Below are 13,755 nucleotides of genomic sequence, written 5' to 3' on the forward strand. Positions count from 1 at the left end.
ATACAGCCAGCCACTGCCAAGAACCCGGATCTAAACACTTGTACAGTTGAGTTATCAAAGGAATGAATGCCCTTATGGGAGTGATTGCTCAGGAAAACACGTCTTTAAGTACCAACCCCAAAGTTTTCCTTTCTTCCGCGCAGTCCGACCAATTTCAGTGTGGGGGGAGCAAGCATCCGGCGGGATGGGCGAAGGCGGTGATTCGGAATGCGTATGTGTGCAAGCAGAACACAGAGAAGTTAGCGTCGGGAAGGCATTGGTTGAGGCTGTCGTTGTTGCAGACGACGATGGTGGTGACCAAGTTGGGTGGGTTGAAGAGTGGTTTGGTGGGACCGCCCGAGAGTGAGAGAACCGTTACGCACCGGCCTACCCGAACACGCCGGGGTGCTCCCTTTTGACCTCTCCGGGTCTAAACCCCGAACGGCGGGAACGAGCTCGGTGTTTGGGCGTACCCACTCGTACATTGCGGGAATGACGTGTTTGGTCTGTGCGCTAATCGCCTTTATCACTCAGTGGATCTTGATCTGGCTATCAATGACTAACAACGACTTCCATGCTTCCAGAAGGCGTGAGATTGTGCATTAACCGATCCGTGGAGTCGGTGATCTTGAAAAGACAAAATCACACCTTCTCTGGCTCGGATCACATCAGTATCGATTTTTGAACCACCTGAAAAGCAGCACAAGCAGGAAATGATGAAAATAGCCTTCGCCCGCGCGGCCGCCCAGGCCGGCGCCTCAGCAGTTAGAGTTGGAGGAGGATGCTGCTCAACCACCATCCCAACCATCTCAGCCGTCGCTGGCGCCAGCGCCACCCTCGTGGCCCGAAGACTCTTCTCTTCCGCTTCTGCCGCTACTCCTTCGTCAACAGCAACCAACACCGTCCCTCCGGTTGTTTCCACAGTCCCGCTCGTCTATGATCTTCATTCACCGGAGAACCCTACGGTGCCGAATAAGGAGACTCAGCCCATCATTTTCATCCATGGACTTTTTGGCTCAAAGAAAAACAACAGGAGTATCAGTAAGTGAGTAGCCCTTATGCATCGGTTTATGAGCGTTCGGTCTCTTGTTTTCCCCCCCGATGTTGGACAGATGAGATTTGCTTAATCACATTCGATTCTTTGACACTAGTCTCATCGAACTTGCCGGTCGGTTGAGACTGGATGACTAACTTTGTTCTTGTTTTTATAACAATAAAGACAACTAGCCCGTGACCTAGGTCGTCATATCTTCGCCATTGTAAGGGAAATCTGCAAATACATGTTTATCTTTGAAAGAAATCAAAACTCTAACCTCATACCAGGACCTCCGCAACCACGGTGAATCCCCCCACGACCCCCGCCACGATTACACCGCCATGTCCGAGGACGTAGCCGCTTTTATCCGATCCCACGGTCTCAAAGACTCTACCCTCATCGGGCACTCCATGGGCGCCAAAGCCGCCATGACTGTTGCTCTCACGCATCCGGACCTCGTGCAGAATATCATTTCCGTCGACAACGCGCCGGTAGACGCCCGCTTGCAATCGTCCTTTGCGCGGTACATCCAAGGCCTGAAAAAGATTGAAGAAGCCGGCGTCTCCTCCCTCAGCGCAGCCGACAAGATCCTCGAGCCCTACGAAAAAGATCTAGTCGTACGCCAGTTCCTTCTGGGCAACTTGCACCGGCCCCGTGTCGATCCCGGTGGAAAGCCGAGCCCGACGCTGCAGTTTAGGAATCCGTTGGGGATCATTGGCAAGAGTTTGGATCATATGGGAGATTTTCCCTTCAAGGATCCGCATAGGGTCAGGTTCGGTAAACCCGCGCTGTTTGTCAGGGGCACAAAGAGCCATTATGTGCCGGATGAGGTGATCCCGCTAATTGGGCAGTTTTTCCCGCTGTTTGAACTGGTGGATGTTGAGGGCGGGCATTGGGTTATTTCGGAGAATCCAGAGGCTTTTAGGCAGGGTGAGTTTTCTCTTCTTCTGGGCTGGACTATGATTTGGGTGTGATGTTGGTGATGCTAATGATCCATTTGTGGGACAGCTGTTTTAAAGTTCCTCGAGCCTAAGGAGTAAACAAAAACTCCCCTGTTGTTGACACGGAGGTGAGAGTGTTGTATTAGAGGTATTCGTGGAGGCTATGGATTATCCCCACACAGGACATGACCCGAGCATCCATTTGTTCTCGAGTGGCGGTTGACGACGGTAAAGCATTGCTTCTTGGTTTCCTTCTGGTTCACAAGTACCGGTTTACCAATCAGTGCTTTCAAAATGCCTGACAAGGTTGAGGAAAACATATCATCATGAGACATACCATAGACCTTAGACGATAGAAAGAACAAGCAACTAACATTCTCTTAAGCTTGCGAATCAAGGAAATCTCTAACAAAAATATGCGTTTGTGGCCAATCATGAACATGTAATCTGGGGGTATCAGAACTTGTTTCTTGTGTGCTGTGTGTTTAAGCAGAGCAGCAACTCCGGCCACCGACGAGCCAGGCTGTGGGTTGGCTGCCAGAAGACTTGAAAATGCGTTCCGCTAGCACGAACAAGTCGGAAGGGAGAAGTAGCCGTTGTTGGTAGTGCTGTCAACCACAACCGTCCCGGATCGCCGTTTTGCCGTGGCGTTGGTGAGCAGACCTGGCGTCTGCACGATCTGGTTTACGATTTCCACAAAGGGGCGGCGGACGTTCTCACTGGTCTTGGAACTTGCCTCGCAAAAGCTGGCGCCGTGTTGTTCCGCTAGTGCTAGGCCTTCCTCGGATGTGACCTCCCGGCTGCGAGCTGCTTTGTCAAGTTTTGCTCCGACCTGAATGTGGACTATGTTAGTAATATTTTGTGACTCCTTCACCACGGGAACTGATGTGACGGTTGCGTTCATGAAGTGGGATAAAAAAGAAAAAAAAAAGGGGGGGGGGGGGGGGAGGGGGGGGGGGGGGGAACAAGAAAAAAAAAAAAGGAATCTTACCAGGTACAGAGCAACGTCCTCTACGGTGTTGGCTTTGGCTTCGTCAAACCATCGTTCCATGGAAATGAAACTTGCTCTGTTGGAAATGTCGTAGACGAGAATAACGCCATGGGCACCACGGTAGAAGCTGGTTGAGAGGGTTCGGAATCTTTCTTGTCCGGCCTGTCGTTGTCGAATCAACAGTGATTCACTTGTTAGTAGCAAGCTCATTGATAGCGTACACATGATGCTTTCAGATTGGGCTTGTGTGAACATGAAGTTCTAAGGGAGGAGTGTTGTTGCTCACCGTATCAAACAGAGTTAACCGATATGGCTTGCCGCGGACCGCAAGTCTTTTGATCTGGAACAATAACTGTGTCAGTATACTATTGCAGGATGTGTTCCCCAACGACCAAGTGTTGTGGATACTTCAATCCGAATGAGGGTGCGAGATCCCAAAAATTTTGAATGAGCCTTCAACGTGTGCAAAAATATGTGGACAGGTGCGGGCAAATGTGAGTGAGTGGCAAGGATATAATAACAGAACAGTAACTCACCTTGAAGTCGATACCAATTGTCGCAGCGGCCGTGTCAGGATCGAATTCATCATCACAATATCGCATGAGTACTGGGGAATTGTCAGAGACCAGTATGCAAACGTTTAATATTCGGGTGTGTATAAGCCATGTTGCACGAGCTCTTTGTAGCTTAAGAGCATGATGACTGTGTCGTTTGCACCTCTTCCATCGGATGTGAAGGAAGCACTTTATCAATCTCCTTGCCATGTCCACCAAGTGAGGTTAGACGATCCCGGGACAGATGAGAGACCCAAAGGACTTACATGCCGACTTTCCAGCACCTGATGGCCCGATCAACAGGATCTTGAGCGTAGGTAGGGCGTCATCCGAAGCCATCTGGCTGGACGGGGAGCCCACGGGGCCACAGGGATCGAAAAGAGGAGAGGTGTAAGTAAACTGGTCGTCCGTTGTCTATCCTTGCTCCTGTCTATAAGTACCTGAGTGCATGTGTTGAAATGACCTGTACTTGGTTCGGAGGTGATGAAGTGATGTTGCTGAGCAGGTCGTTAGAGCTGGTGGCAATTGCGGGGAGTTTCTATGTCGAGGAATGTCGAGGTTGGAGTGGAAGTTGACGGTTGACAGTTGACACAGGTTCCCATTGGAGGGGTCGTTGCTGAGAACTGGCGCAAACCAAGGGAGGTATAATTGCACGTGTAAGTCCCGTTCTCCAAGCGGGAAGAAAAAGATGAAACAAAGTCGCGATGGTCTTTAACCCTGTAATGCTACGATGCTGCGGTACGTCTTATTCCCAGGTCGAAATCCCTTCTGTCGTCGGCGAGTTCGAGAAATTTGCTGTTAGGTTTGCGTTTGCAAATCTTGAGTTGCTGCCCTCGCCCCCGAAACTGAGAGTGCGCAGAGGTGCGTACTTGTAATCGCCCCGTAGGTACGTAGGTGACTGGCCTGGCTGACAAGTGGAAGCTGCCGCCTTGCACCGACACGCACCCTCATATGACAGTTCCCGCCCTTATGTAAGAGCCTGGACTTTATCAAAAGCCTAAGAGGGCAGGAGGGTTCTCTTGACGTGCCCAGCCCACACATAGCACACCACAAGGCATTGAAGAGATTTGGGACGTTATGCGTGGTGCGAGTCAAATAAGAGGCAACGATCACATATAGACAAAAGTCGCACCGTGGATATTGAGCATGCTGGGATTGGCTTTGGACGCACTGATACTACAAAGCACCAAGGGACGCGCGAGGCTGACCTGAACCGCCCACCCGCCTTACATGATGCTGCTGCTGGATCGACTACTCGCTCGGACACCCGTCAACCACGACTTGTGCATCCCTCTCTTATGGCCAACCAAGGGAAATCATGGGTATATGGGACTCCGGCTGCTTCTCATAACGATTCCTCGTAGCTGAAATTCAGATCCCTAAAACGCCCCACAAGCCCAAGTCAACGACGATTAGAGTGCTTTCGCATCCAGGCAAGGTCTCCCAAACCACGTAGAATTCGCTGAGCTGAGTGTCACCCCTTCTCTGAAAACGACATTTTCAACCATCGCTCGACTTTTGGTCATTTGTGATCGTTTTTTGATTCCCGTTTTCTCATTGTCGGGAGGGTATTCGTTACCTTGACTAATACCATAATACCATGCCAATGCAACGAAGAAGCAAGACCAAAGCCCTAGAGAGGTATTGCCCGAGTGAAACCCATGCCCAGTGCGATCATTCCCCAGTACCGGTAACCCTTTATACGGACTCGAGAACGGTCTCCTTGAACTCACGCTCGACCTTCTGGCCAGCCTCGTCGGAGCCAGACTCGCCGTGGAGAGACATGAGAGCACCGAGGTCGAACTTGGGCTGCTTGAGCAACTTGACCTTGCGGATGTGGACCTGTAGCGCTTAGGGTCAGCTAATCTGTTGTGTCGTCCAGAGTCCTGGGTTACAAAACGTACGTTCTGGAGGGGGTAGATGCCCTGGGTAGCCTTCTCAATCTCGCGGCCAATGACCTCGGGGATGAGCTTGGAGGTGAGCTGGGTGAGGGTGCAGCTGGAAGCCTCGCGCTGGATGATCTCGGTCATCTTGCGGCGGATGGCGCGGATCTGAGAAGAGGCAGCATAGGTGGTCTTCTTAACCTGGTTAGGGCGGCGCTTGGTGAAGGCAATGGCGAAGAGGCGGAGGAGGTAGTCGTCGGTGGTCTTGACGGTGATGTTGGCCTCAATGAGAGTCTGCCACTTGCGGACAAGCGAGCGGAGCTTGTCGGAGGTGAAGTCGAGACCGTGGAAGTTGGTCAGGCAGTTCTTGCCCTGGATCTCATCGACACGGAGCTTGACCTTGCGGAAGGAGTGGTCCTCATCCTTCTGGAGGTCGGCGAGAGAGACCTCGAAGATGCGGCCCTTCAGAGCATCGTTGGCGTTCTTGAGACCGGTGGTGCGGTTGACCAGGGTCTTGCCGACACTGAACAAGCTAGTTAGAATACCGTTCTCGCATGATGTGTGTTTGTTGATATCTGGGTCGGGCTGCGTGCGCATTTGAAAGAGATATCGACATGTAGGGCGGGCGGATGGCTTACTCTCTGACGTTGAAAGGCGCAGGGGCCTGGAGACGGGGAACCAGTCAGTTTGCTGTCACCTAGGGACTTGAGATCGCGATCGGTCGAAACTCACCTTGATGCCGTACCAGTCCTTGCGGGCGAAGGGGTCCTGGGTCTTCTTCTTAAGACCCTTCTTGCCCTTGGACAATCTCTTGTTCCTGCACGCCAACACCAATGATTAGCCGCTGCGCTGCTTGTGTGCTGTTTCTTTCTCGATTCGGATCGGGCGATGTTGTCTGTAATTTGCGACCGGAGCTCGTCATCGCCTCGCGACCGCATGACGCCTGCGCGGACCGCTCATTCCATCCATCGCCCGCATCATCGTGGCATCGATTTTGGCAATATTTCGGGGTGACAACGTACTTGCCAACAGCCATCTTGACGAGCACCTGTGCCTAGGGACAAAATGTGCTGCTTGGGGTGGTGATGGAGACCGTGCAATCTGGGACGCGGAGTTTGGTTTTCTCTCCTCGAAGGGTGAAATTGTGTCTGTCCCGTTGTGTGGGCGTAGTCCGGAAAAACTGTGGTGGTGGGGCTTGCCAAGACTACGGCCTGATTGGCCTCTCGGACCTTAGGGCTCAATGCCGAGCAGGGGGGCGCCAGCTGATAACGCTTATCGTGGCAAGTCGCTACCTCCACTCTTGTCCACAGCTGGGTCCCTTGGTTGCCTGGAAGGTTGGACTCGGGGGACTTTTGCTTCCATGACTGCAGACCGCAGGCACCCTTCTTCTCACTGGAGGAGGTTTTGGCGAGTTGAAGGAGGTTCTGAACCACTCGTTCGTTCATTCTCACCAAACACCATCACCAAATCATCAACCACCATTCGCCATCACCATCATCATCTCCCCCAAAAAAAAAAAAAAAAAAAAAAAAAAAAAAAAAAAAAAAAAAAAAAGCCCCCTTAGCAAAACCACTAGTGCTCCCACCCTTGGTACAATGCGGCCATGTAATTCCCCCTTCTCCCCAATACCGCACGGTCTATGGCCCTGTCATTGTTATGGCGACTGCGCTGCAATTTTCTGCATGAAGCATTATTCTCTGGCGACGAACTTTGGCGATATCACTGCACGCATTTTACTTCGAGACTCACCAAAGCTCACCCATGTTCTGGCGGTGCACTAACCACCCATGGTTACCTGACAGCACGAACATTCGCCAGCAAATGAGACGAGCAACTGACCTGGGGCTGGATTCACCGCCATCGCATCTCACGACTTGTCCGAGGGTTGCGAGAGAACTAGAATTGTTTGCAGTTTGCACTTATTCATCTTTCATTTCTACAGGGTATCTTATGTTGTGGTGTTTTGTTTTGTACAAGACAGTCTTGTCGTCGCCAACCGGACACGGCGCCCCTCGGGGCACTCACGCATCTTGAACAGTTGGCTGCGTTACAAGGACCTAGGCGTGTCTTGGCGCCATAATCGCTGACAATGTCCCCCATGACCGAGGGAGCTCAACTTGGCCCACAGCTCGGTCGGGTAAGGATCATCCACCAGCCTCTCCTGTCCCTACTGCTCATCCCCTGTCCCTAGGGAACAAATATATCCTGCTCTTACAAGACTCCCTCGAAACCACCCGATGGGCACGTAGCATCCGCCAGCTACGAGATGTGCTGAAGCGGCGTGCATCGCGTTGTCATCCTCCGTTTCCCCCCTCCGAATACCTCAAAAATGGGATTCATAGGATTGAAGGAATCGAAAACGCCGGGATGATCCGCCTGTCCCTCGCCCAATGCCCTGCGCCCATTCAATGTGGACTGTTTGCGTGTCATGTTCCAATGACACCAGGGTCCTGTTCCTGGAAATATTACACCTGCCAAGTGCTCTTGCACGGCGGCGCAACTGTTCCCCGAGTGATAGAGGCCTCGTGGGTCGACGTCGTCTTGGGTGAGCAGCCCGATGACCAAAGTGGAAGGCAGGGCTTGCTTGTTGCAAACTGAAAAAGAAAAGAAAAAAGAACGTCGAAAACAGCTCTCTCCTTCCAGAATCCGAGCGCGCCTTTCAAGGAGACTTCATGTGTGGCTCTTTGTCCTCCTCTTGGTGAGGCGACTCATACAAGTCAAAACTTGGGAAGCTGAAGTATCGCTGCGAATGCGAATGCGAATCTATCGGGGCGTCAGCTCTTGTCCCGAAACATTGGTGACTGAGGCGAGCAACTCACAGGAATCACGCAGCTCATCGAAGCCATCTGGGTTGCTGATAGGAGACGAGGATAGCTCACAGTGTCGACCCAAGCTATCGTACATTGGCGGTGGTGATGTCCGTGTCGAGATGGGAGATGTGGCTCTGGAGGTAGCTCTGGTGAGGGCGTCCGGAGATGAGCCACCTGAGATGTAAGCCACTCTTAGGAGCTCGGTTGCTCTGCGAGACGAGTACGAGTTCGCGAGCGCATCTCGGCTGGCATTGGACGTGGTGATAGAGGGCTCGGTGGCTGATGCTCGAAGAAGTCTTGGCCTCTGGCTGGGGCTTCGGGTGCCACGGGCCGTCGAAGAGTCTCTGCGCGGCATGCGGCGAGAGTCAGTAGTTGACGACGCCATGTCTAATGTTGGTCTGGTTTGTTGTGATTGGTTGTTGTGACGGACACTTTTGGTCTGGATGATGATAGGTTGTCGTTATTGTGATTCCAAGGTGCTGTAGTGTTGAACACCAGATACTACTGGGCTTTCACATCGAATTCGGCTGTTGTTTATAAGGAGACGAAGAAGAAAGAGAGCAGGTTGGGCGGGCTTGAAGTCGAGACGGACCCGAGTATAAGAAGAAAAGCAGCCTTTTTGGGCTGAAATGTGCGATTCCGCTTAGCTCCGGGGAGGTGTTTTACAGTGTCATTCAGTGGCACTTTCGGTTGCCACTTGTCAGTCGATGGTTGAGTCGGCCAGGGGGAGAGGGGAGGCTAAGCATACCCGCCCGTTACCCGTTGTTGCCTCCGGGGGCCGAGAGTGGAAGACCACCCTAACCACTGCAGCCCTTTGACACACCCAAATAAACCCAGTCAGCGTTGTGTGACTGTGCTTGTATTCCTCCCTAGTTCAGGCCGGTTGTACAAGTTGGCCAGGCCTACCAACAAGCAGCCAGGCCGGACCAGCGGGCGATTCGGAAGTATCTCCTGTTACATGAGGCATGTCAACGTGCATGAAACGACCAAACAATTTGTTTGGATAATAAGACCAGTTGGCGAGGTGCTTCTCTGGACTCGACCGCCGTACGCGTCTGCAGACCATGGGATGGCACAGCACCTGGATGGAGAGGACCCATGGATCATGGTACCAAGTGCGTAGCTGCCGCAGGTGTTGGTCCTGCCCCCCCCGGTCCCCATCGTCCCCATCTTGCTAATGCCCCTGCCTCCCATCTCTCCCCTCCCTGGTCCCCGGCCCCCCAAGCTGCTATGATCATTGATGGCAACCCCCGAGATTCGAGAAACTTGGGCATTGAATGGAACACCAAGGTGTTGCGGTTTCCGTCGACGTACTGACCGGTGCCCGCCGGACCATTCAAAGAGCCTTACTGGCGACAGCGGAGTCTCGGACATGCCAAGTCCAACGCTCTCCACGGCACTTCAGCGACAGTTTTCGCAATGCCCTCGGACTACACCCTACTCGCTGGTCCTTTTTGGACCGCCGTCGCAGTAGGGTACCTCTGGCTCCTCTGGTGACCCAAACACCGCCAAAACGAAACATCAGGTGGGGTACACTCAACGCCGACAGCCACTCAAGATTTGACACTTTACAGACTTCCAGTCTGCAACATGCAAGGTGGTTGCATATTCTCACTTGACTCTTTTTGAGCCCACAACTTCACTGGACATTGGCCGCACACTGGGGAAACGCTGGGGAGCACCGGGGACCCAAAGAGAAGGCCTAGACTACCCAATTCAGGAAACGCCGGTGGTCTCGCTCCAGTCCTGTTCTGTTCTGTTACTCAATCGAGGCGTCCAGGCCCTCTTCGCCTAACACGGATACGGCCTTCTCTAGCTTGTCCAGAACCTGCTTGTTCTTTTCTTACAATCATATTCGATAGAATTCGTCACTCGTACATATATCTGACTTGAGTGAACATGGCTCGGGGAATTGATCAACGTGAACAATACTACGGGGCTAACTGAGAGGGGAAAATCGACCGCAGGTAACAAATCGTCTAAAAAGAGGGGAACGGAAAACAAAAGAAACAAAAGAACGGCAAGCCAGTGCAGTTGCAGAGAAAGTTGGAAGATTACGTTATGTATTACCCTCCCTCCCTCTGGCAACAACGGCAATGGCATTGTACTATGTATTCAAGCCAAGCAGCGCGCGAATCCCCTTCTCTGGGTTCCAGATAGCTTACCATCGACCGATGAAGAGTAGGAGTTGGGTGTTGTCGGTTGCGGGTTATAGTCACTTTAATGTGCCTTTTCTGTGATCGATATCACCCACCCGCACTCTCTCTATCGGCCCACAGTCCTGTCTTCCCCATGTTCCATATGCAACCCTCCTGACCGGTAGCCACATTACAATTTTTCACTATCCTATTCCACCACACATTTCATGGCGGGAAACCCGATAGACATAAATCTTGGGATACACAGCACCTTGAGTTGATATATCGAGTAACACTTGATGCTTCCGGTGAAGGATGAAGACGGATCCAGAGGGCCACTCACTTCTCAGCGGGGCTAAGGCCCCTATACCGACCTAAACCTTGAGCTAAACAGTATGAGTGTCACGTACCACTATCCGTTCCCTATTGAGGCATCCTCACTTGCGGAGTCCGTTTATAACCACATAGCAATATTCTTGGATTTTGTGCGATGCCGTACAAGGAGTATAGATGATAGCTGCATCTTCTCATGCCTTCCACACGTGCGAGAGGACATGCCTTGCGCGCAGCAGCCTGCCCGCCAAACATTTCAGCTTCCTATGTTGGTACCTGCTGGCTATACTATGCTGTGGTACGTAGCGGGGTAGGTACCTTAGACAGAACACATGAAGCAGCTGGTCTAGTCAGACCCCGGATTCTGTCTCCAGTTCCATGCAACTGCCAAGTCCACACGCAGTGCGGACGGTTGAGAAGAGTCCGGCACATCCATGACGATCTTCCAAAAAAAGGGAGAGGGGCAGTCCATAGAAACTCCACCATGATTCTACATATGGACCAGTGAGAACGACTGCGTATTTTCTCAACACTGCCGGCTGGTAGGGCATCAAATAGGCTCACTGGGCAGCCATATCTCATTCCACCCACTTTGAACAACCGTTGACTGGGTTACCATGAAAGCTTTGTCGCTTTTCGCTCCGTCGGTTCCTAGGCAGTCGCTGCAAGTAAGCCCCCGAGGCCTTGTCATGTTTCGAACCGATGTAAAAGTTATCCGATGTTGTGAGATCCATTGCAGTCAACAACGTTCACTTCTTCTTCTTCTTCTTTTTGGAACCACTGTGTTGCCTATGCTAGTGTAGCTATTCTTGCTACTGCACAACTTATTTTGGTTCCACCCAAAGTTCTTATTTAGCTTCGATCTTTGGGATCGCCGTCGCCGGCTGGAGGCAGACGAGCTTGCGAGCTGGTTGCTTTAGCTTCCCCGTGCTCCATTTTTGTATTCCGTTACATTGCGCCGTGCTGTCATGAATCATGGCGCGGATGATCACAGAATGGATAGAAACACGGGCGAAGCACAAGAATACCGGAGATCTACAAGATAGGATGACATTCCCGAGTCGCCGTCTCTGCCGTGTGTTCGTCGATTCAGGCTCGTTCAAGCCACTTGGTTACACCGACTGTGTGGGGCCATACAAACCCGCTGCCAGACAGCCAGGACGAGCCACAGCAAGACCTCGAGCTTACCCTGGCGTATCCGCGCACGGAATCATCACGAACTGCCATCACCAAATGCGCACCCGAACATTCGCAATAAACAATGTCCGAATAGACACATTGTTAATAAAGGGAAAGATCTATTTCGCACGAGAGCCTCTCACTAGCTACCTGCACCGCCGGGACTACTCACAACACCTGACTCTAATACTAACTGACCGTACCCTTTCAGCAGTCATCGAAGCATTTAGTATAGTACGCAGTCAGTTTGCTGCTATTACACAGTCTTTGAACTTTCTTCTTCACACCTTCCCTCCCCCCCTCCCGAAGCATCACAAACCGAGAAAATTGTTTTTATCGTCATCACCAAATCCTGTTTCCACATGATTTTTCTTCCTTAGCTTCTCGATTCTCATTGGCGTGCGGTTTCTACCTTCTCTTCCCCGATTCGTAGCTCCATATACCTAGTTGACCTCTCTTGCTCACCTGTAACACACCTTGCGCTCTTCACTCCGAAGCCCTTCGATTTTCCATTGGCCAGAAATCCGTAATAATACATTTTTCCATTTTGAACTCTTCTTCTTTTTCTTACGACTATCAACCAGATGGCGGAAGCAAAAGTGGCGGCGAAGGGGAGAGGCGACGGCACCATCATTCCTCTTCCGGTGAATCAATGTGTATCCTACGTCGATACGAGCATATGCTTACCAACTTTTCATTTGTAACAAACCTTCGTCATTCAAGACATACTGCACGCCGAGCGATCTAAGTCAACTACCACGCTCTTCTGACAAGCAGTCCTCAATACGTCAGAGAGAGAGAGAGAGAAAAAGACAAAAGAGATTGAGGACAGACATCCTCCCTCCTTGTCCGCCAGTCCATATACATAGTACTATATCCACATACACTACCTGAAGCTACACTACAACCGCAAGAGCACCATGGTACGGTACCTACATTAGGCTCAGGGACCAGGGGTAAACCCAGAGCATTCTCAGTCTAAGACAAGATCTCCTGATAATCCCAAACAGAAAAACATGAGGAGGGAAAGGATTTACCCCGAAAGGAAATCATGACAGTGGTGGCTCCATCACTCGATCCCCCGCGGCACGGCCTGGGCGTCCATCATTACGGCACGTACCTGCCAAGTCTTTGCTTCCCTATACCAGCATCATACTGCATTCAACATTGCACTCATGGAGAGAGACGAAGACGCCTCACCGGACCCGAACTTGTCGACCCGGACTACATACCTAGGTACCTACCAGACGTACAACAGCCGGCCGTGGCAATAATCAAGTCCTGTGACTGTGTGTGGGCTGCATACACAGGTGTACCATCTCGATCCTTCTTTTTTCTTTTCTTCCTCGAAGAAGAGGAAACCAGATGTCTCCGGATGTAATTGGATGAAATGTTTGGAACTGATCATCAGGCACTCTTCTACACAGTATGTCCGCTCTGCCTTTACTTGTTTGCTTCGCTTCGGCTCAGGGACACCACCACTCATCCTCCTTTGAGCGAGTCGATCATCTAATTGGGTTTCTTGGGTCTTTTTGCGTTGCACGCACACCTCAGCCGGCGTTACTACTTGTACTGGTAAGCGCGGTGCCGCCGCCTCACGATATTCAGGGAATTAGAGGTGGGGCAAAGCAGCCATCTTTTTGTATGGAGAACACAGTTATCGCCACTTTGCAGCTCACCACGCTAACCTTTTACAAAATGCCAGCAGAGAGTGACGGTAGTGTACATGAGAAGGGGAGAAGGGATCCTGAGAACTAATTCTAGTACGCAGTAGTGTATACAAAAATTCGTCAATTTAGATGTTTTCCCACGTCCTTCCTTTTCCGTCCCACCATTACACGTGGAGAAAGTGTTGATCATCTCGGAGCTGTCAACAAAAGTTGGCAACGTCGTCAACGTCTTGCTGTCTCC

General features: G+C 51.5%; 5 protein-coding genes across 6 annotated transcripts; 1 reads left to right on the forward strand and 4 right to left on the reverse strand.

The window, feature by feature from the left end:
• The first annotated feature begins 466 nt into the window (after positions 1-466).
• NCU01454 (mitochondrial hydrolase) lies at positions 467-2,373 on the forward strand. Its single transcript, XM_950749.2, has 4 exons — positions 467-1,024; positions 1,199-1,238; positions 1,303-1,945; positions 2,024-2,373. The coding sequence occupies exons 1-4, from the start codon at positions 693-695 to the stop codon at positions 2,053-2,055; spliced, it is 1,047 nt and encodes a 348-aa protein (XP_955842.2). The 5' UTR covers positions 467-692; the 3' UTR covers positions 2,056-2,373.
• NCU01453 lies at positions 2,310-4,512 on the reverse strand. 2 transcript variants are annotated; one of them, XM_011396235.1, is made up of 5 exons: positions 3,768-4,512; positions 3,484-3,554; positions 3,234-3,287; positions 2,948-3,109; positions 2,310-2,788 (listed from the first exon to the last, which is right to left on the reverse strand). In XM_011396235.1, the coding sequence occupies exons 1-5, from the start codon at positions 3,838-3,840 to the stop codon at positions 2,519-2,521; spliced, it is 630 nt and encodes a 209-aa protein (XP_011394537.1). In that variant the 5' UTR covers positions 3,841-4,512; the 3' UTR covers positions 2,310-2,518. The 2 variants fall into 2 exon arrangements, with proteins under 2 accessions (XP_011394537.1, XP_011394538.1); XM_011396236.1 differs by having other exon boundaries at positions 3,484-3,703.
• Positions 4,513-4,572: 60 nt separating this feature from the next.
• NCU01452 (40S ribosomal protein S1) lies at positions 4,573-6,565 on the reverse strand. Its single transcript, XM_950881.3, has 5 exons — positions 6,407-6,565; positions 6,117-6,201; positions 6,023-6,048; positions 5,406-5,907; positions 4,573-5,343 (listed from the first exon to the last, which is right to left on the reverse strand). The coding sequence occupies exons 1-5, from the start codon at positions 6,418-6,420 to the stop codon at positions 5,200-5,202; spliced, it is 771 nt and encodes a 256-aa protein (XP_955974.2). The 5' UTR covers positions 6,421-6,565; the 3' UTR covers positions 4,573-5,199.
• A 521-nt stretch (positions 6,566-7,086) lies between these two features.
• On the reverse strand, positions 7,087-9,097 carry NCU01451 (hypothetical protein). Its single transcript, XM_950880.3, has 2 exons — positions 8,204-9,097; positions 7,087-8,147 (listed from the first exon to the last, which is right to left on the reverse strand). Exons 1-2 carry the CDS (start codon positions 8,577-8,579, stop codon positions 8,044-8,046), a joined length of 480 nt encoding a protein of 159 aa, XP_955973.2. The 5' UTR covers positions 8,580-9,097; the 3' UTR covers positions 7,087-8,043.
• A 2,416-nt stretch (positions 9,098-11,513) lies between these two features.
• NCU01450 (hypothetical protein) lies at positions 11,514-12,382 on the reverse strand (the record flags this gene model as incomplete). Its single annotated transcript, XM_950879.1, has 2 exons — positions 11,514-11,700; positions 12,321-12,382. The coding sequence occupies 2 exons, from the start codon at positions 12,380-12,382 to the stop codon at positions 11,514-11,516; spliced, it is 249 nt and encodes an 82-aa protein (XP_955972.1).
• Positions 12,383-13,755: the final 1,373 nt, after the last annotated feature.

This window comes from Neurospora crassa, linkage group V, assembly GCF_000182925.2.
Source record: "Neurospora crassa OR74A linkage group V, whole genome shotgun sequence".
NCBI classification, from domain to species: Eukaryota; Fungi; Ascomycota; class Sordariomycetes; order Sordariales; family Sordariaceae; genus Neurospora; species Neurospora crassa.

Excerpts from the sequence above, each read along its gene's own strand:
- NCU01453 (XM_011396236.1), bottom strand. Across the intron at positions 3,288-3,483 it reads CAATTGGTATCGACTTCAAG|ATCAAAAGACTTGCGGTCCG; the intron begins GTGAGTTACTGT and ends TTATTGTTCCAG. Across the intron at positions 2,789-2,947 it reads AGGACGTTGCTCTGTACCTG|GTCGGAGCAAAACTTGACAA; the intron begins GTAAGATTCCTT and ends GTCCACATTCAG.
- NCU01454 (XM_950749.2), top strand. The coding sequence starts at position 693 with ATGATGAAAATAGCCTTCGCCCGCGCGGCCGCCCAGGCCGGCGCCTCA. Across the intron at positions 1,239-1,302 it reads GTCGTCATATCTTCGCCATT|GACCTCCGCAACCACGGTGA; the intron begins GTAAGGGAAATC and ends ACCTCATACCAG. Across the intron at positions 1,946-2,023 it reads TCCAGAGGCTTTTAGGCAGG|CTGTTTTAAAGTTCCTCGAG; the intron begins GTGAGTTTTCTC and ends TTTGTGGGACAG.
- NCU01452 (XM_950881.3), bottom strand. Across the intron at positions 6,049-6,116 it reads AGGACTGGTACGGCATCAAG|GCCCCTGCGCCTTTCAACGT; the intron begins GTGAGTTTCGAC and ends CCCCGTCTCCAG. Across the intron at positions 5,344-5,405 it reads GCATCTACCCCCTCCAGAAC|GTCCACATCCGCAAGGTCAA; the intron begins GTACGTTTTGTA and ends TAAGCGCTACAG.
- NCU01451 (XM_950880.3), bottom strand. The coding sequence starts at position 8,579 with ATGGCGTCGTCAACTACTGACTCTCGCCGCATGCCGCGCAGAGACTCT. Across the intron at positions 8,148-8,203 it reads CGATGAGCTGCGTGATTCCT|ATTCGCATTCGCATTCGCAG; the intron begins GTGAGTTGCTCG and ends ACGCCCCGATAG.